At 34.6% G+C, this 21,494-nt stretch overlaps 1 protein-coding gene and 1 long non-coding RNA gene across 2 annotated transcripts; one reads left to right on the plus strand and one right to left on the minus strand.

Moving 5' to 3' along the window:
* The first annotated feature begins 10,034 nt into the window (after nt 1-10,034).
* On the plus strand, nt 10,035-10,965 carry LOC124455176. Its single transcript, XR_006951747.1, has 3 exons — nt 10,035-10,098; nt 10,168-10,283; nt 10,496-10,965. It is a non-coding gene; the product is annotated as an uncharacterized LOC124455176 (long non-coding RNA).
* A 2,431-nt stretch (nt 10,966-13,396) lies between these two features.
* Nucleotides 13,397-14,564, minus strand: LOC124455245. Its single transcript, XM_047005936.1, has 3 exons — nt 14,532-14,564; nt 14,073-14,462; nt 13,397-13,977 (listed from the first exon to the last, which is right to left on the minus strand). Exons 2-3 carry the CDS (start codon nt 14,371-14,373, stop codon nt 13,397-13,399), a joined length of 882 nt encoding a protein of 293 aa, XP_046861892.1. The 5' UTR covers nt 14,374-14,462; nt 14,532-14,564.
* Between the last annotated feature and the right edge of the window lie 6,930 nt (nt 14,565-21,494).

The raw sequence follows: 21,494 nt of genomic DNA on the forward strand, positions 1-21,494 counted from the left end.
AACAAACCAAATTACAATTTACTACCAAATTACTATCTTCAAATTACTGTTTTCGAATTACTGTTTTCAAATACTTTAAGGACCGTTTGGTCCCACGTACAATTCAACTACAACCAAATTGTGTTTTACTCTTATTAGACAACAACACCCTTTAAAAGGTGAAGGTAAGTTAAGACATCATTAGAACAGAGAAATTAGAGAGAGAAGAAAGAGAATTGAAGATTAAAATGAATTTTCAAGGTAAGATAGTGTACAACATTGCAATAAAAATACTTTAAAACTACGTTATCTTGTATTAGATATAAATGTTATTTTGATATTCATAGTCTAAAAGACTCTTAAAACAAGTTTTCATCAGGATGAAATAGAATTACATTACTTTATTTAGCAAAATCCACATAACATAAATCACCAAACGTTGTGATTATTTTAAAAGCTACAATTAGTCCATGTGACTATAAAATATCGCATAAAATATAGAAATAGAAAATATATTTTCAATGGCACAACACGTGTTACAAAACGATATTACATTACATGTACAATTGTACATTTTATCCTCAACACGTTAAACAATTAGGGAAACCCCAAACACTTACGAAAAATAGTAAAATAATTAACAGTTAGGAGAATGGGGAAGTCCCTCTAAACATTATCCATCCTCGTCCTGAATTTGTTCATGATTTGGATGTATGAGCTATTTTATAGCAATTACCATGAGAAATCATTTTATTTTAGTTAAACTTATCATATTCTTATCACGCTATTGTTTTAGAGGCTTTACGTAAAGGTGAAAAGTATCATTTACATCTTAACAACATTAAATATAATTGGACTAAAGGGGCAATATTTAGCAACAACGAAAGATTGTTTATATACAAAAATCTCCTCGAAACAGCAAAATTAGCTCACAAAATGTGCTGTAAAGCTGTAAAAAGCTTGGTTAGTATGTGTTATCATTTTAAACAAAAACAAATCGTCATCACTCTAGATTAGATTTATGGATGACTTTAAATTATTCATTCCATGGATTATCTTCAAACTTCCATATTCTATTACCTGGAGTTATCGTGGTTGCGAAAATACTCAATGGTTTCCGTAAACATTTCTGAAACGATAACACTGGTCGAATTCTTGTACTTTCTATGCTCCAGTATTGGTGGGGGTGGTATAGTTAAATAAAAAATGTACCGTTTTCAAATGACTTCTCTGAATTTCAAGGGTTCAAAAGGAGGAAAGCCAGTGTGTTCAATTTCCATTACACCATTAAACCTTACAGTAAGTCAAACACATTAGAAAAATGTTAAACATTACACATAGTAAGCACTTAGGCAAGTTTAAGCAATATTTTTACCGTACTTCGAAGAAATATAATAAAGTAAGTCTTCTCGTGTTTATAGGAAATAGATAAGTTAAACCAAAGAAAACAAAAATTTATCATATTTTACAAAATGTTAAATGAATTAAATGTGGACATACAGAAGCAACCTGAAAAGATTCCACTGTCGTTTGATGAAGTGAAACACCTCAAATCAAAAATCAAAGACATTGTTAAAACTGCGATGTATATGGTAGGTATAAAACGAATTCGATAATAGTGTAATATTAAATTATTGATACATATCTGCTGACTTATGTAAAAACCACATAAATTCTTTCATTTTTTAAACAGTTTAGAACAGATACACTATTTTTTAGACAATGCATATGCCAAACAGCGTTAAAGAAAAACCTAAAAGAAAAATGTAAAATTTAACCTCACATACAATCAATCAAGAAGAGCGCGATAAATTATTTCAGTGTCTACAAATTGAATTGTTCTATTCGATTAATTTCTACGATAGTATGGTAAAGATCTTGACAAAGAATAGATCTATTTTGGTATGAGTAGTGTTAGTAAGGAACTGTAATACTTAGCTAGATTATAATACAGTTAGATATATACATATAACACAGAATAAATAACTATGAAACTATTAAATGGTTTTGTATATCATTAGACAATCTTGACTCAATCACACGTGCACAGCAATTGTAGGCTAAGTTTCAATTTGATCTACCTATATGTGTCATCACCAATGTGCAAGCTCATACATGTCAAGAACAGTATGACATTCATACATGTTTTTTGTGCAGTGTAATCATTGTATGGTTAAATATTATGTACACAACATTCATAGCTAAATTTCTACTATCAAACATAGGTGCAATGCTTACTTTCATAGTCATTTAGTCTGCACAAATATAAGTTGAAACGTGAGTATGCTCTTCCTATTGTTCTTTGTACTTTCCACTGAAAATGGACTTTCTGTCCCAGGAGATAAAGCACCTGATCAAAATCTGGATATAAAAGAATACAATCAAAATGACCAATTTCTCTCAGATGCTTGTTGTGTGCCAATTGTTTTGCAATTTCCTTGTCTTAAACAGCAAGATGAGAATAATTTTTTCGCACTTCTTCAATTAGAAGAGAACTTCCTCAATTTTCAATTTTCTACCGTCACCATCAACCTCTGCAACTCCTACATTGATCTATAAAAATAAGAATTAATAAATAAGAAATGGACAGATTTAAGGTTTGAAAGTACAATTAAAACTGTGTAATTAGACATTAAAACATTATGACATATATCTGATGTAAAGCACTCCCTTTACAAGTTCATCTTTGTCCATTTTCTTTTGACATGTGAATACACGTTCATTTTTTCGTTTTTGAATGGAGTTAATCTCTTCTTCTTGAGCCTTCTTTCCATAAGCTCACAGAACCTTAGAGGCTCCTTAGTGCTAGTAGAACCATGCTATAAGATGAACTGTGAGATAAACTTTCAAATCGTCGGCAGTGGAGGAGTTTCTTGCTCTGCATTTTTAGTCATTTCTGCTCCGCAGTTTCCACAGAAATTGGCTTGTTTATGGTTAATGACTGTGCTACATGTCACTCAAAACATCTAAAAATTTGTCTATTGACAACTATGTTTTAGCGAAAAAAATAAACAAAACCCTCTCGGATCTCGTACAACGCAAATTTGATTAAATTTCACAAGTCCGAAGACAAAATATTAAGAATTTAATGAATTTGCATCATGAATCGTGTGGTGAGATTCTTACCACAGAATAAAATATGCAGAAGAGTCACCGTGTCGGAACTTCTGATGTTTATGTCCTCGCGCCATAGCGGCGTTCCGTTCCGGTCATAATTATATAAGTTGATCAAACGAAAAACAATCGCTCATAAATATAGAACTTTCAAAGTTGAAGTTCGCAAAACTAAAACAAAATGCCCAATGTCAATAGCAAACATCGATGCATACAGTCGAACCGCTCAAAATAAATCGAAGTGCAAAAATATAAGTCGAAGAGCGGAAGTCACTGAGATATTATGGATATGGTCTATGGTCATACAAAACCATTCAAACCTACTTAATAAGATATAACTATGACTCATATCAAAATGGCGGACAACTTAAATGAAATAGTTGGCGTGTTGTGTCATCTCTTCAAATTTACCGGACTGCTTCCAGCAATACCCCAAGCAGAAGCGATGATAGTATTCTAGTAGCAGGTCCTTTGGCTCAGTTGAAGAAGAAATCGGCCAAATTTCAAATTCCTCGTGTGTCGTCGGGAATTGCTAATAGGATTCTTAGTTCCAGAAGAAGTGAAAGAGAGGTCGGTTTATCCTTACACTACAAAACAAAAGGGAAATACAAAGCCAAACCTGCAGAGTTGGTTATAAAAAGACGTGTGTCTTCTACCTAATCCAGATTGGGATCAAGTCCCTCGGCGACAAGTAAAGGAAGACCTCGTGAAAGAAGTTTATTGTTGACGCATGGAGTCTTGATAAATCGTGGTCAGAAGATCAATTACGAGCGGAATTACACAGTATTTTCAAAGCATATTACAGGACAAACACGTAAGCTATTAAGTATGTAGTATTCAATTTGTATCTTTGCAGTGGTTGATGGGTTAAATACTTAAATACAATTAATTTTTCCAAGCTTTGAGTTTGTAAAGTCTGTGGAAATGGCATCGCTTAATTAAACTGCCACAAGGGCAAGAAGCAAATTTATGCCAAAATAATACGACACATTAGTGGGACTGGACCAATTTATATCCGCTCTCTAGTAAAGATTGACAGTGATGAGGTACTGCAACTCTTTATTATATGCCTTAAGATTACACACTCCACATTATGACTGTAGATTAATTGCTAGTTCAGTTAAGCTCTAGCGATTACAAAATCATGCATTATGATGAGTTTTATTCAGGATGATGACATTGTTGAATTGATGATAATGTGAATAATTTTGTCAGAAGTGATATGAGATGTTATGTATCACGCAATTTGGTCAATCAAAGGCAAAGCAGTGAGCAATATGTTACTGTTATTCCCCTACACTCGTCGCTCCCAATTGCTTGTGAGACAGGTGAAACTTCCGATGGCATAAGTTCTTTAAATCTCTGTGCATGAAAAGCAGAAACTAGATGAAATGTTCTAAATTGTCCTGCTGAAGTGTTTGCACAAGCTGTAAATTGTACAACACTTGATCTGGCTGTGAACTATGTTATAAGTCATATACCTTCCAAGTCAGGTAATTATTTCCAGGTAGTTAAGAAAGTTTACATAGTCAACAAATTTGGATAAAGTAATGTAAATTTTCACATTTTTTTCAGATGAACAACAATTTGATGGATCTAAAATTGAGGAGGATGCATGTTTAGACCTATACTCTACAACCCATCCCTGGGACTCCTACACGCTTGACAGTCACTAAATCACTATACAAAGGTACTAGCAGGTGACTTTAGCCACCTGCTAGTTTAGTAGTAATTATGTAAATTGCAGATCATTAGCATCACTTTTAAAATTCTCGTTTGCTTGATATTCAGAGACAAAAGCAAAGTTAAGAGACCGAGTTGGTGATTCCGTTTTTACTAGAAGATATAAAGTAAATGGTTTGAACCTGGAGTATCGTTACATGTTTGTAAATGTAAAGATGTCCAAGTTGGTATAGTCTGAGAAAGTCAAAACAGTCTTCTAGGACTATACCATCTGAACGATCTACATTAAACTATAAAATGAAAGTTAGCCCAATCTGTCTTCAAAATTTTGTTTTGTCTTGAAAATCACGAAGAGAAGATGTTTATATTCGGAATCCGTTTCATTTTGTTCTATCTGAAGTTGCCTGCTTGTCCTGGTCATTAACATCATATTTTATTTAGAAATCAATTGTTTTTACAGTGAGTGAATACCAAATATTTACATGAAGGACCAAATTTGTAGTTGTAGGCTGGCTACGTCACTGTCTCTATATCGTACGATGACTTTAACTATAAACATTCAAAGGCTGGCTACGTCACTGTGCTACATCGTACTATGATGACTTTTAACTATAAACATTCAAAGGCTGGCTACGTCACTGTCTTTACATCGTACGATGACTTTAACTATAAACATTCAAGGCTGGCTACGTCACTGTCTCTACATCGTACGATGACTTTTAACTATAAACATTCAAAGGATGGCTACGTCACTGTCTTTACATCGTACGATAACTTTTAACTATAAACATTCAAAGACTGGCTACGTCACTGTCTCTCTACATCGTACGATAACTTTTAACTATAAACACTCAAAGGCTGGCTACGTCACTGTCTTTATATCGTACGATGACTTTTAACTATAAACATTCTAAGGCTGGCTACGTCACTGTCTCACATCGTACGATGACTTTTACCTATAAACACTCAAAGGCTGGCTACGTCACTGTCTTTACATCGTACGATGACTTTTAACTATAAACATTCAAAGGCTGGCTACGTCACTGTTTCTACATCGTACTATGACTTTTAACTATAAACATTCAAAGGCTGGCTACGTCACTGTCTTTACATCGTACTAAGACTTTTAACTATAAACATTCAAAGGCTGGCTACGTCACTGTTTCTACATCGTACTATGACTTTTAACTATAAACATTCAAAGGCTGGCTACGTCACTGTCTTTACATCGTACTAAGACTTTTAACTATAAACATTCAAGGCTGGCTACGTCACTGTTTCTACATCGTACTATGACTTTTAACTATAAACATTCAAAGGCTGGCTACGTCACTGTCTTTACATCGTACGATGTTTTAACTATAAACATTCAAAGGCTGGCTACGTCACTGTTTCTACATCGTACTATGACTTTTAACTATAAACATTCAAAGGCTGGCTACGTCACTGTCTTTACATCGTACTAAGACTTTTAACTATAAACATTCAAAGGCTGGCTACGTCACTGTTTCTACATCGTACTATGACTTTTAACTATAAACATTCAAAGGCTGGCTACGTCACTGTCTTTACATCGTACTAAGACTTTTAACTATAAACATTCAAAGGCTGGCTACGTCACTGTTTCTACATCGTACTATGACTTTTAACTATAAACATTCAAAGGCTGGCTACGTCACTGTCTTTACATCGTACGATGACTTTTAACCATAAACATTCATACCTTTTAATGAATGACAAGCGTCTCTACTCAGGTCGGTTATCAAAGAGTTCTCAATCTAGATGACGAAAGCAAAATGTACGTGACGACTATCGCGATGAAGCCTACAATATTTGGTAAGTTTGTTACAACCTCATATATGAGGCGCCGTTCGTTGCAAAAATCAAAAATGTTATTCTCATGTATTGAATTGCTCTCATCATACATTGAATTCGTTATCCACATGATTCATAGACTGAAATCCTTTCATTCCATATTAAAAAGCCATAGACTTTTGATTTTCTAAATTTTCACTTTGTTTTGTAAAATCTCACTTTGTTTTTGTATAAATTTCACTTTGTGTGTCTCTATATCGTTGATGACTTTTAACTATAAACATTCAAAGGCTGGCTACGTCACTGTTTCTACATCGTTACTATGACTTTTAACTATAAACATTCAAAGGCTTGCTACGTCACTGTCTTTACATCGTACGATGACTTTTAACTATAAACATTCAAAGGCTGGCTTCGTCACTGTTTCACATCGTACTATGACTTTTAACTATAAACATTCAAAGTCTGGCTACGTCACTGTCTTTACATCGTACGATGACTTTTAACTATAAACATTCAAAGGCTGGCTACGTCACTGTCTTTACATCGTACGATGACTTTTAACTATAAACATTCAAAGGCTGGCTACGTCACTGTCTTTACATCGTACGATGACTTTTAACTATAAACATTCAAAGGCTGGCTACGTCACTGTTTTACATCGTACTATGACTTTTAACTATAAACATTCAAAGGCTGGCTACATTTTCATCTTTACATCGTACGATGACTTTTAACTATAAACATTCAAAAGGCTAGTCATATTCATTCTACATCGTACGATGACTTTTAACTATAAACATTCAAAGGCTGGCTACGTCACTGTCTTTACATCGTACGATGACTTTTAACTATAAACATTCAAAGGCTGGCTACGTCACTGTCTTTACATCGTACGATGACTTTTAACTATAAACATTCAAAGGCTGGCTACGACACTCTCTTTACATCGTACTATGACTTTTAACTATAAACATTCATACCTTTAATGAATGACAAGCGTCTCTACTCAGGTCGGTTATCAAAGACTTCTCAATCTAGATGACGAAAGCAAAATGTACCACGTGACGACTATCGCGATGAAGCCTACAATATTTGGTAAGTTTGTGCAACTCTATATGAGGCGCCGTTCGTTGCAAAATCAAAATGTTATTCTCATGTATTGAATTGCTCTCATCATACATTGAATTCGTTATCCACATGATTCATAGACTGAAATCCTTTCATTCCATATTAAAAAGCCATAGACTTTTGATTTTGCTAAATTTTCACTTTGTTTTTGTAAAAATCTCACTTTGTTTTTGTATAAATTTCACTTTGTGTGTCTCTATATCATACGATGACTTTTAACTATAAACATTCAAAGGCTGGCTACGTCACTGTCTCTACATCGTACGATGACTTTTACCTATAAACACTCAAAGGCTGGCTACGTCACTGTTTCTACATCGTACTATTACTTTTAACTATAAACATTCAAAGGCTGGCTACGTCACTGTCTTTTACATCGTACGATGACTTTTAACTATAAACATTCAAAGGCTGGCTACGTCACTGTTTCTACATCGTACTATGACTTTTAACTATAAACATTCAAAGGCTGGCTACGTCACTGTCTTTACATCGGATGACTTTTAACTATAAACATTCAAAGGCTGGCTACGTCACTGTTTCTACATCGTACTATGACTTTTAACTATAAACATTCAAAGGCTGGCCACGTCACTGTCTTTATATCGTACAATGACTTTTAACTATAAACATTCAAAGGCTGGCCACGTCACTGTCTTTATATCGTACGATGACTTTTAACTATAAACATTCAAAGGCTGGCTTCGTCACTGTCTTTACATCGTACGATGACTTTTAACTATAAACATTCAAAGGCTGGCTACGTCACTGTCTTTACATCGTACTATGACTTTAACTATAAACATTCAAAGGCTGGCTACGTCACTGTCTTTTACATCGTACGATGACTTTTAACTATAAACATTCAAAGGCTGGCTACGTCACTGTCTTTACATCGTACGATGACTTTTAACTATAAACATTCAAAGGCTGGCCACGTCACTGTCTTTACATCGTACTAACTATAAACATTCAAAGGCTGGCTACGTCACTGTCTTTACATCGTACGATGACTTTTAACTATAAACATTCAAAGACTGGCTACGTCACTGTCTTTACATCGTACTATGACTTTTAACTATAAACATTCAAAGGCTGGCTACGTCACTGTCTTTGTCGTACGATGACTTTTAACTATAAACATTCAAAGACTGGCTACGTCACTGTCTTTACATCGTACGATGACTTTTAACTATAAACATTCAAAGACTGGCTACGTCACTCTCTTTACATCGTACTATGACTTTTAACTATAAACATTCAAAGACTGGCTACGTCACTCTCTTTACATCGTACTATGACTTTTAACTATAAACATTCAAAGGCTGGCTACGTCACTGTTTTCTACATCGTACTATGACTTTTAACTATAAACATTCAAAGGCTGGCTACGTCACTGTCTTTACATCGTACGATGACTTTTAACTATAAACATTCAAAGGCTGGCTACGTCACTGTCTTTACATCGTACTATGACTTTTAACTATAAACATTCAAAGGCTGGCTACGTCACTGTCTTTACATCGTACGATGACTTTTAATCTATAAACATTCAAAGACTGGCTACGTCACTCTCTTTACATCGTACTATGACTTTTAACTATAAACATTCAAAGGCTGGCTACGTCACTCTTTACATCGTACTGACTTTTAACTATAAACATTCAAAGGCTGGCTACGTCACTCTTTACATCGTACTATGACTTTTAACTATAAACATTCAAAGGCTGGCTACGTCACTCTCTTTACATCGTACGATGACTTTTAACTATAAACATTCAAAGGCTGGCTACGTCACTGTCTTTACATCGTACGATGACTTTTAACTATAAACATTCAAGGCTGGCTACGTCACTGTCTTTACATCGTACGATGACTTTTAACTATAAACATTCAAAGACTGGCTACGTCACTCTCTTTACATCGTACTATGACTTTAACTATAAACATTCAAAGGCTGGCTACGTCACTCTCTTTACATCGTACGATGACTTTCTAAAACATTCAAAGGCTGGCTACGTCACTGTCTTTACATCGTACTATGACTTTGCTATAAACATTCAAAGGCTGGCTACGTCACTGTCTTTACATCGTACTATGAGTTTTAACTATAAACATTCAAAGGCTGGCTACGTCACTGTACCACTGTACCACTGTACCGTACATGTCTACTGGTACCGTACATAGGTACATGTTCTGTAGAAAATTGTTGCATGTTCCGTAGAAAATTAAAAACATTGCGCGCGCATATACTTTATATTCTAAGATACATGAAGTTTAATGTCATTTGATCAAACATGGCGACTTGTCGACTGTGCAATGTAAACATTTTTATGCCATGCAACTTCTGTCCTTATTGCGGCTGTAGAGTTACAGGTATGATGACGATTGATTGTATAATTTGAAAGAAAATATCACTCAGACAATTTCTCTATTCTTTTGTAGCAAAGGAATTTTATATGTATTTTGTATATGTATAATGTATTGCCAAAATTGTGGTACTAAAATATTACAAGGGGGAAGTTTTTGTCATAATTGTGGCCATTCGGTTGCAAAAAAAGGTAATTCAAGATAATATTTAATTCAAAATGCTTATTTTGTAAATTAATTGAAAATATTTTATAAAACTATTAATTGATATCCCAGTCTCTGTAAATTAAAATGAATAGACTTTGGAATAAAGAATTTTTCAACTTTATAAAAAAGATTAAAGAATAAGAAATGAATTCATGTAAAATTAACTCTTTTATTAACGTTATATTCCCTTGTGCAGTGTAATAACATTATCCAGTCTTATAACAACTCTGGCACATCTAACAATCAAAGCCCTCCAGCAAGTGGCTCAACTTCCATCATTTTTAATGACAGTATGCCTCGTGACTTACGTCCTATGACCCTTCATGAATTTCGAAAACAAAAAGAACAAGATAGATGCTCTAAATTCTCAATTTCTAAAACAAAAAAGAGGAGCATTTCAACAGCAAATAAAAAAGCTAGGTTAGCACAAGAAGTGAAAGTGCAAGTTGGTGTGGTTAGAGAAAGTGTTGAAGATGGTAGATTGAAAAAAATCAAAGGAAGAACTAGTCCTGTATTATTTAATGAAGACGACAATGCCAAGGTATTGCTCGAAAAGGCAGTTGAGAAGCATGCAAGGCACTTTAAACAATTTGACAGAGATGATACTTATGTTATTCTCTATCAAGATATGACTCTTGTTAAAGATTTACCAGGTAGTAACACACCTTTCACCCTTGGAGAATACAAACGAGACCTACTAAAACCTTATTGTAAAATTTACTTCTGGTTATGTCCGGAAGATGATTTTGAACATTGTTCTTGTTACAATGAAGACAATCATTCAGACGAAGAGCTTTTGTTTGTTCCATTTAATTGTAATGTTGACAATAGCAACTTAGGAACTCAAGAGTTACCATCACCAAAACATGCAACTACTTCGGAGTCAACAACGTCTTTGACAGCACCAAACATCCCATGTTCATCTCAACCTAAATTGTCATTGCAACAGACGTCAGGCAGCATTGAAAAATACTTGGTCACAACTCACCAGTGTCCAACATGTTTGATGCATTTTCCTCGCAATGAAATTGAAGTTCATGCCGATCTTTGTGCTGAGACATATATAGATACTGTTGGTGAATGTGAATCTGATGACCAAGACTGTGAAATTCAGATTGTGGAGGGAAACTTATTCAGTGAAAAAGCTAAAAGTGTGACTGATAAGTTGGAAACTGTGCAACAAGTTGTTGAAGATTTAAAGAGCAATTTAAAGATGACATTAGTCAACAGAATAACTATTCGAAGGCGTTATGCATTTAAAGACTATATGGATGCACGACTGAAGAAGTATTTTAAGTCAGAAGGTATTCTGAAAGTGTCATTTGCCGGAGAACCAGCCATAGATACAGGTGGCCCAAGACGTGAATTTTTTACAGGTAAGATTAACTAAATGTTAAGTAAATAACAGTAACAGTTTTGAAATAGTATACAAGTGTTTTAATGTCTAAAGATATTGAATAAATAGGTACAACACTTGCAATGATAGAAAATTAATTTATTGGAGTATTGTAATAACATTTTTTTGCACAGAATGCCTCAACTATATACAGAGGAAGCTGTTCAACGAAACAGGATTTCCAGTAGTGAATGTACAAGCCTTGGCCAATGAAGAATTCAAAGTTGCAGGAGAAATTATTGCTGCGTCAATTGTTCAAGGAGGACCAGCTCCCTGTTTGTTTTCTTCACAAGTGTACAATTACATAGTGCATGGAATATCGTACATGCACACAACTGGTGTGAACAGTTAAAGGATGACACAATTAAAATAACTGTTGAAAAGGTAATCTTTGAAAATTGCTTATAACCTGCATCTCGTTTGTGTATTAAAGTGAATATTTCTGAATAAGAAATTTTCAGATCAAGTCGTGCAGATGATGATTGGTTGCATTTCTGGAAGAAGACTTGACGATGAATGTTTTGCAAGTAATTGGTTATTGTGGTATTCCATCTAAGGAGTCAAGAGAAACAAGCGACAAGATAATTAGGTAAATTCCATAATGTAAAGATGGCAGCTAGGCAAATTAATATTTTTTATTTCATATTTCAGGTCTCTTGATAAGTGTGTGTCAAAACTCTAGCCATTATTGACCAATTAATATCTGGTCTTGTGGGGTTTTGACTGAGTTAACAAAACAGAAATGTTATGGAACCATTATTTACCATTAATGGAGCACAAAAGTTTTCAGTGACAGCTGATCATATTCTAGATCACATTTTGATAGAATGCAGTCCTGAAGGGAGCAACCAAAAGTTATTAGAAATCATTATTCACAAGTTTTTTTGTGATTATATTCAAGCTCTTGAAGCTAAAACAGGTATACATAGTGATTAATGAGCATTGCATGGACCAGGGAACATACCAGGGAGGATATTGATTGCTAAAGCTGCTGAAGTTTGTTGCAAGTAGTGGATATAAAATGTAATTTTTCAGTAATGTAATCAAGGCATTTATATATTTTGCAATCTTGAGATGCTCTTATTGTTCCAATAGTTCTTTAAGTCTGGAAAATTTTCCTGAATAATTTTAAAGGAGTTGATTGATTCACTTATCCAATGATTTGCTTCATTCTACTTTTTGTATTGTTTTTCAAGGAGCTACAAATTCTTTGTCTGCATTGTACAAATTTATAACTGGATTTGAAACAGTGACCCCACTTGGCATGGAAAAAACCATCACTGTGAAATTCAAGCATGGATGCAAAGCTGGTTGTAGATGCAGACCAACAGCCTCTACCTGTGCTACAAGCTTAACACTCCCAGTTCATATTGATGATTTAAAGCAATTTGAAGATTTAATGGATGCTACACTTGCAGAAAGTTCTGGTTTTGCTTCATTTAAAGAATACAGTATCAATTATATATTTCAAGGACATTTCTCTCTTAAAACGTTTTTAATGTTAAGACAACTTAAAATTTTTGTTAGATAACACAAACATTATTTTGCATTAGCAGTGCAAATAATTCTGATGCTTCCTGATAGTTTTCAGGATATTGTAATCTTTGCAACTCAACCAAGTAATGGAAATAATCTTGAAAAGTATTATCATACAACAATTCATTATGGCAGCATTGCATCTCAGCTATTTGCAATTTCTCTTCAGTAACTCACTTGGCAATCAAAAGCCCCATACTCCTCGGGCATTGCATATAAAACATTTGGAACTCCAGCAACAGTTTCATGGCGAGATTGCCGAATATAGTGAGTATTCCAATAAACCTGACAATCATTAAATGAATTTTGCAAGACACCATTAAAACAAAACCACAAACATTCTTTAGTGAAATCATCATTTAAATTTAACTGTTTTTCCTCACAAAGATCTTTGAAAAATTGAACCCACCAACTTGAACATGTTTTTCTAAAATGTGACCACCAATTCTCAATTCTTTGGTTTGATGGAGATGTACCAAATGCATGAGCTTGACTACCACAAAATGGTGCATTGTCAAGTGATCGAAAGTAGCATTGAGCTGCTGCAATGATCCCATTCTCTGTTCCACAGTCACTACGAGTCTGCAAAGGACATGCCTTATTTTTTCTTACTGCCTCAAAATAAAATTTAGCCACACTCTCTGGTAAATTATTTGACCGTGTAACTTCTAACCAAAGAACTTTCCTGCTGAAACCATCTATTGCACCATGCACAGGGAATCCAAATGGCTTCAGCTTATCATATCCTACATGTGGAAATAAAAAGTAGATAACAATGAACGCAATGATGATAACAGATAGAAAGTTAATGAAAACCGAAACGATAAAAATTGTTACTTACCATCAATGTGCCAGCACTGATTAGGTCCATATGATAAATAGTTACGCCTTTTTAGTTTTTTTTGCTTTCTCAAAGCACATGCCTCTGGATCTAGTTCCTTTAAAATACATTCCACCAGTTTTCGGGGTACATGTATGTGATGCTTTAATTTAAGTATGTGCCACATCTTCCGATAACCAGCCAAGCATCCAGGACCTTGCATCTCATTCCAAATAATTTCGCGCACAAGGTCCTCCGGAACTGTTTGCCTTCTGGTTAAATTGTAAGATTTAAGTCTGCGCTTTAGAGTCCGTAAATCCATTTCAATACCATTCTCATTCTTTAGTAGGCTAATTATGATATTATATTTATATCCATAATTAAAATAGTTCTCTATAATGTCTCTTTCGGCTACAAAAGAATAGAGAAATTGTCTGAGTGGTATTTTCTTTCAAATTATACAATCAATCGTCATCATACCTGTAACTCTACAGCCGCAATAAGGACAGAAGTTGCATGGCATAAAATGTTTACATTGCACAGTCGACAAGCCGCCATGTTTGATCAAACGTTAAACTTATGTATCTTAGAATATAAAGTATATGCGCGCGCAATGTTTTAATTTTCTACGGAACATGCAACAATTTTCTACAGAACATGTAACATTTTCTACGGAACATGTAACATTTTTTCTGGAACATGCAACAATTTTTCTGGAACATGCAACAATTTTCTACGGAACATTCAACAATTTTCTACGGAACATGCAACAATTTTCTACGGAACATGTAATATTTTTCTACGGAACGACTACTTTTTGTAAGGCAAACTGTCTTTTATTATTGAATCAATTAATTTACAAAATGAAAGCACGATTTTCTATAGAATGAACGTGTCCCTAATGGAGCCACCGTACCTATGTCTTGTTTGCGTCCATCCATGCTTTCAGGAACAGAAAAGAGGTTCAACCAATGTTGGTTTTGTTGAGGTTGTTGACTAGAATTTTGTAACATATTTTGGATATTCAACCCAGGAGAATTTGAAACGTTTGTGGTTTGCATGCTGAAGCAGATTGTCAATATCGATCGTGACTAAAACACCGCACGAGTACATACGAGTACATACGAGTAACAAACGAGTACATACGAGTGACATACGAGTACATACGAGTAACATACAAGTACATACGAGTAACATACGAGTACATACGAGTACATACGAGTAACAAACAATGATCTAGTACCAATGATCTTGGGTATAAGTCATTGGTAACAAACAAGTAACATACGAGTACATACAGTACATACGAGTACATACGAGTAACAAACGAGTACATACGAGTGACATACAGTACATACAGTAACATACAAATTACATACGAGTAACATACGAGTACATACGAGTGACATACGACTATTTTCTGGTCAACAAATGAGAAACAACACAATTTCTTCAATACATTGATATTTGCGTTTATTTTTCCTTGTATTTGTGTGGACTTTGAACTATTTGATGGATTAAATGCTGAAAAGGTATTTTACTTTCATACTACATTCATTTGTATGTTTCAGTTGAATTTGTTATACATATTTGTCGATGTGTTTGAGTATTTGTTGCTTTTGACACTCAAATAATAGCGAGGAGCTGTTTGAGCGCTTTTGAAAATTAGTTTCTGTGTCCCTATTATGATCCAGGTAAGGGCTTATTTATTCACAGCTCGAGAACGTAAAATGTAAAATGTAAAATGTAAAATGTTTTAACTTTTTGGTAGGAAGCTGTTATACATTCTTTTATTTTACCAGATGTGTAAAACTACATTTCTACAGGTTTTGACTGTTGATGAAAGCGCAGGAATGTCAATTATCGATGTTGGTGTTCTCACTGGATTTAGTGTGAAGCAAGATAGCCTGATCGAAGTAAATATATTTCTTTTGTGTTTAAGAATTCGGTTTTTAGGAACTACACAAATCAGTTGCACGAGAATGAAAATGTGGTCTTAATTTCATGGATAGTTCAATTTTATCTGTAGCTTGGCGACCATTAAAATATTTTCAAACAAACAGAAAAATAAAAAACAGTATCCAGATTTCGTGCAATTGAAGTGTTTGTATCGAGCTAGTACTTATAATTGGAGTATCTTCTTTTCTTCTATATCTTTAGAGAAAATATGTATGAAGTTCTACGGTCCTAAAGTTGACAGTCGTCTTCATGACTTCATTTAAGTAATTTTCGTCTCATCAACAACGTTTATTTAACTTTACATATTCCTGTATTTTGTTTAGGCGTCGCGATGTCACACAAAGAAAGTTAACGACTTACAACAAGAAGAAGTGGATTTACAGAAACCTTTATTCACATTAAATACATTCAATACAAACCAGGTGAGACTTTGCTCACTGACATCATAAGTTATACAATTTTGTTTTAATATGCGTGTTGTTGCGTATAAGAAATGAAATGTTTGTCTTGTTTCAGATTATTTCGATCCTCGCCATAAGTAGAACTTGCGTTGCGTCAGGCTGGCCTCCACAACTCCGATTATGCAAGACAAGTCATGGCAAATGTTAAACCACTTCATTCATCAAGACCTGATCAACATTCAACAGTTTTTGAGTAGTAAACATTTAGCAGATCAATTAAATTTTTTAGAGTTTTGAAAATATTTTATGTATCTAAGGATGCTGGATTTCAATGATCATCATTTATTTAATCCCAACATGCCACCCTGCTGAAATATAATTTTCTAAAAATGAATACTTACATTGCATGGGCGTGGAAAAGTGGCTTTCTGACTTCAAGCAAATTATATGTTCCATTTAACATGATTGCAATCGTTCGAGATAGTCGCTATTAAAGCATTAAACTGGATTTACTCTGAGCATCTCCTTCTATCTCGGTATCGACCCTTTCACGTCGTTCTCCGTCAGTATTGTACTTTTTACGGAGGGAGCGCAGTTAGGGGCGCAGTGCCTATTCCTGTAGGGGCGCAGCGCTCATTTAGTTCAGCAACTTTAGTTTAAGACCTAAAGGCCCTGGATTGTTGGGGGCGCCCCATCGGTCAAGGCCAAGCAGTCCCAAATTTAGCATATGTCATAATTTATTGAAAACATACATCAATGAAAATCAATGCAAAATGCAAAAATCAATAAACATTGGCACCAAAAATTTGCATAGCATTACCAAAATGCTGGCTACGATTGTCGCCGTAGTGATGTTATTGTTATTCTACGAACGATGAAGAATAAATACAGATTCAATTACATATGTCGACATTTTCATAAAGCAAATTCATATATTAGAAAGAAGTACAAAATACACGCAACGTGGAGATGCTGGAAAGAGTATTCAGCAATTTTAGACCAACTGCAGTGGCGATTCATAACCATCCTAGAGTGATGATCCTCACAGTGGCGTAGCTAGGAAAAATAGTCACTCTCGCCAATCCATCTCGCGCCGGAGCTATTATAGGGGGTCGGGGCATGGTTCCCCGGAAAATTTTAAATCCAGAGCCTTGGAAACAGCATTTCCTGCGATTTCGAGGCGAATTATTTGTTGTCCACAATAATTTATAAAACCCATTTTTGTTAGCTGCATCTTAATGTGGCAATCGTTGAAACTGCAACTAGTTAAAAGGTACTAAGGTTGCTCAGAGAAACGTTACGGAGACAATTGTCCCCTAAAACATAATTTACTCATCACTGCCCTCATAAACAGAAGAAATTTGTATTAGCACAAAAATAATATAGTATACGACACTTCTAAAGTGCATAGAGAGAGATTTTTCTTAGCATTAGCGTGTTGTTTTAAACTTGTTTAGATTGGGGCAAGTAGACAGGGATAGCTTTATTCTTTAAAGTTATGCTTAATTTTCTCAATGAAGTACCATGTATTATACGAACAAATATCAAAACACATACTATACTCATCATTTATAAAGAAAGGCCAGCCTCCTGGGTTTTTCTACAAATTTTCAACCACCTCGTTATGCAACACCTCTGATTCCTCTTTCTTTTCAATGATATCTTTGTGAATAGATATTCTACACAAAGAGCTAAGCCGACCTTGACCCATTCTATTTCTTAAATAGCTTTTACCCTTTTAAGCAAGAAAACGACCTCTCTACTGAAGCACTTGCCACTGCCAACACACCATTCAATTTTAACAAATTTACCACTTGACCTAAACTCGACTGGAGATTAAATTTGAAGATGTATTTAAGAACCTCATTACTGCACTCTTTGTGAAAGTCCTTGTCGTTGTAAATGAAGGAAAGTTGACTCTCCAAAGTTTGGATGTCAAAAAGAGGACTATACTTATGTTTAAGAAGATTGATCTTCTCCTGTCGAACAATGCCCTTCCATGTAGTAAATAGTTTAGGATTTACAAGGTCTAAAAACTCGAACTGATTAATACCTTGACATGCCTTTAATGGAATCAATAATCTCAAAATAAAGCTGTTTGTAATTGTATCTACTATCTGCTCTGGTTGCAAATAACAAATCTTGAGATTTTGCTGTATTACGATTACGAACCACCTAATAAAAGCGTAAATATGAACGAATAAAACATAATATTACAAATTGCTCGTGAAATAATGTATATCTTATGTCCAAATAGAATATTTATTATTTTTTTGGGAAATTTCTACTCCCGCCGGGCGGGAGTAGCGGGACCGCTAGCTACGCCACTGATCCTCACAAATTTGGCCATCGAACTTAGCATGTGTTTATCGAAGATAATACTTTAGTTCTGCAATTTTGCTTACGAAAAGTAGCTTCGTAGGCATAAGCATCAAATCTGTTCCCTTGTTACTTCAATCAGGGGCGGATCCAGCTTCTGGGCTGACAGTAGCCCTGTGCCGTAGCGAGCGCCTTCGGCGCGAGCCAACGGTAGGGGGGTCTGGGGGCATGCTCCCCCAGAAAATTTTGAAATCTAGACTCTCGGAAAAGCGAATTCCGGCATTTTTAATGTAGAAAATAACAATATTTTAGTCATAATCTCATCTAAAAAAATTTCTAATATCGCCATTTTTTTAATTCTGTTCGGATAGAAGAATAAAAATTTTACTTACCTTGTGGTGTCTGATGTAAAATCAACGCAGTTTCCGTACCTTTCTATAATCACAGGATTGTTGCCGCAGGAGTGAGAGAAAGATGAAGCATGTTATTTTTGCAGTGAATAACCAAAAGACAGTTCACTGCAAAAAAATAATTTCCCATTTTTGCTGCCCCATCAAATGCTCTTTTTCGAAAAGCAACAAGGATGCCTTTTGTAACAGCCATAAAGATGGCAAGACTAATAAAAGCAATGCTCAAAGGTTGTCTTCTTCCAACAACAGCAAAGATGTTTATCTAACAATGGTAAAGATGGTAAGATTAATAAAAGCAATGTTCAAAGGTGATCTTCTTCCAACAACAGCAAAGATGTTTATCCAACAATGGTAAAGATGGCAAGATTAATAAAAGCAATGTTCAAAGGTTATCTTCTTCCAACAACAGCAAAGATGTTTATCCAACAATGGTAAAGATGGCAAGATTAATAAAAGCAATGTTCAAAGGTTATCTTCTTCCAACAACAGCAAAGATGTTTATCCAACAATGGTAAAGATGGCAAGATTAATAAAAGCAATGTTCAAAGGTGATCTTCTTCCAACAACAGCAAAGATGTTTATCCAACAATGGTAAAGATGGCAAGATTAATAAAAGCAATGTTCAAAGGTGGTCCTCTAAAAACAAAGTAACAAAATGATTCTTGGTGGATGGGATTTTTCGATCTACCAAATAAGAAGGTGGCATCGCAGCACAACGAAAGATATGGACATAGTCAATTGCACTCCCATCAACAAAATCTCTTGGATATATTGTACAATTGAACATTTTAGCCAACGAATCCCAATTTCCTTTCACTTCAGCATCATTAGTAATTGGGTAGTATGACTGAATAGCACACTGGATTACTGTGGACAAAGCAAACATACACATCAAGGTTGAAAAGGTGTAGTTATTCGCTGTTTCCACTGCTTCTTGTAAAACTGCTGCAATTTCATTCGCATTTTCTAAAGAGGTTAGAGGCTTGATCATTTGAAATTTATTGTTGATCATTTGAAATTTGAAACCTTGATTTGTAAAACAAAGAGGGAATTTATGTTTCAGTACCTGGAGCTTTGATTGTACATAATGACTTGTTGGTATTGTCCATGCCTGGTATTCTTGGTTCTGAGAAATGTTAAAATGTTATCACTAGTGATGCACCATTATACATATTTTAACGATATACCAATTAGCAGATATTAAAATGCCGATATTGTGCCGATACCGATATTTTTCGCCATTTTACGAAACTTAAGCATTATAAAGTTTGCCAATTTGTGCTCACCATTGACTGTTCATTTCATAAAAAAATATAAAATTCAAAGCGGTTATTTACACTGCAGCCATATTTCACAACACAACCCAATTGTCAATGGAAATTGACATCATGTGGAACTAAAAAGTTTAAAGTAGTATTAATTTAACAAAAATTGTTAAGGTAATATATATTTAGTATTGTTAACAGTGCTGCCACCACTCGTAGGGGAAATCCTCTACAGTAGCGGGATTTAGTGGTTTGTAGGTGGTAGGGGAAGCCTACGGGGAAAACTTTAAATTGTAAGGGTATTGTAGGGAGAAAAAAAATCATTTAAAAATGAGCCTCATTTTTGCCCAAAATACTCTTTTCTTCCTGTGTTCTCACCATTTAGCAAGTGATTGTAACAGAATCTTTCTTCTGGCATAATTGAAATCAATATTGAAATTAAATGAAACGTGAAAGCCAGAAAGACGCAGATGACGATTAAATATCGTGGCCAGAGATTTGCTAGGAGGAAAGCGCATTTTCATAATGAACATAATAGCCCAACATAAGACTTTTAAAAAAGCCATCACGGCAATAAATCAGAAATAAAGATAAAAGGTTTTTTAATAATTACTTTTCGTCTTTAACTTAAGAAATCTTGAGATTAAATGGTATAAATTTTTACTTGAGGCTTTACATAAGCATATATTTACAGGGTAGTAAACAGGGATATACCGGGCGGGAAGCGAATTCTTAATATAAATATTAAAGTCCAGCAAAGTGCTTTTAAAAGAGCCATTCAATACAAAAATAACGTATAAAAAAGAAATATTTATTTAGAAGCGTAAAGTTTTGTCTTGACTCTCAAGACATCACCAGACATGAAATTACAAGTAATTAGGGATTTATATAAAATAGTTATTTATATAATATTAAATTACATGGTGGGATGAAAAACGTGACCCCCAATAGCAAAGCCAGCACGTTTTTCACTGCTACAATGTAAATATTTTTGTGTTCAATCACTGGAAGACAATAAAATGAACCAATTTTGTAAAGACATCGAAAATTTAAATTGTGGGAGTAAAAGATCGGGCTAATTTCGTCACT

This window comes from Xenia sp. Carnegie-2017, unplaced genomic scaffold (genome assembly GCF_021976095.1).
Source record: "Xenia sp. Carnegie-2017 unplaced genomic scaffold, XeniaSp_v1 HiC_scaffold_30, whole genome shotgun sequence".
Taxonomy (NCBI): Eukaryota; Metazoa; Cnidaria; class Anthozoa; order Malacalcyonacea; family Xeniidae; genus Xenia; species Xenia sp. Carnegie-2017.

Coding starts and splice junctions, on each gene's coding strand:
- LOC124455245 (XM_047005936.1), bottom strand. CDS start 14,373: ATGGATTTACGGACTCTAAAGCGCAGACTTAAATCTTACAATTTAACC. Junction 13,978..14,072: donor TCAGTGCTGGCACATTGATG/GTAAGTAACAAT, acceptor TTCCACATGTAG/GATATGATAAGCTGAAGCCA.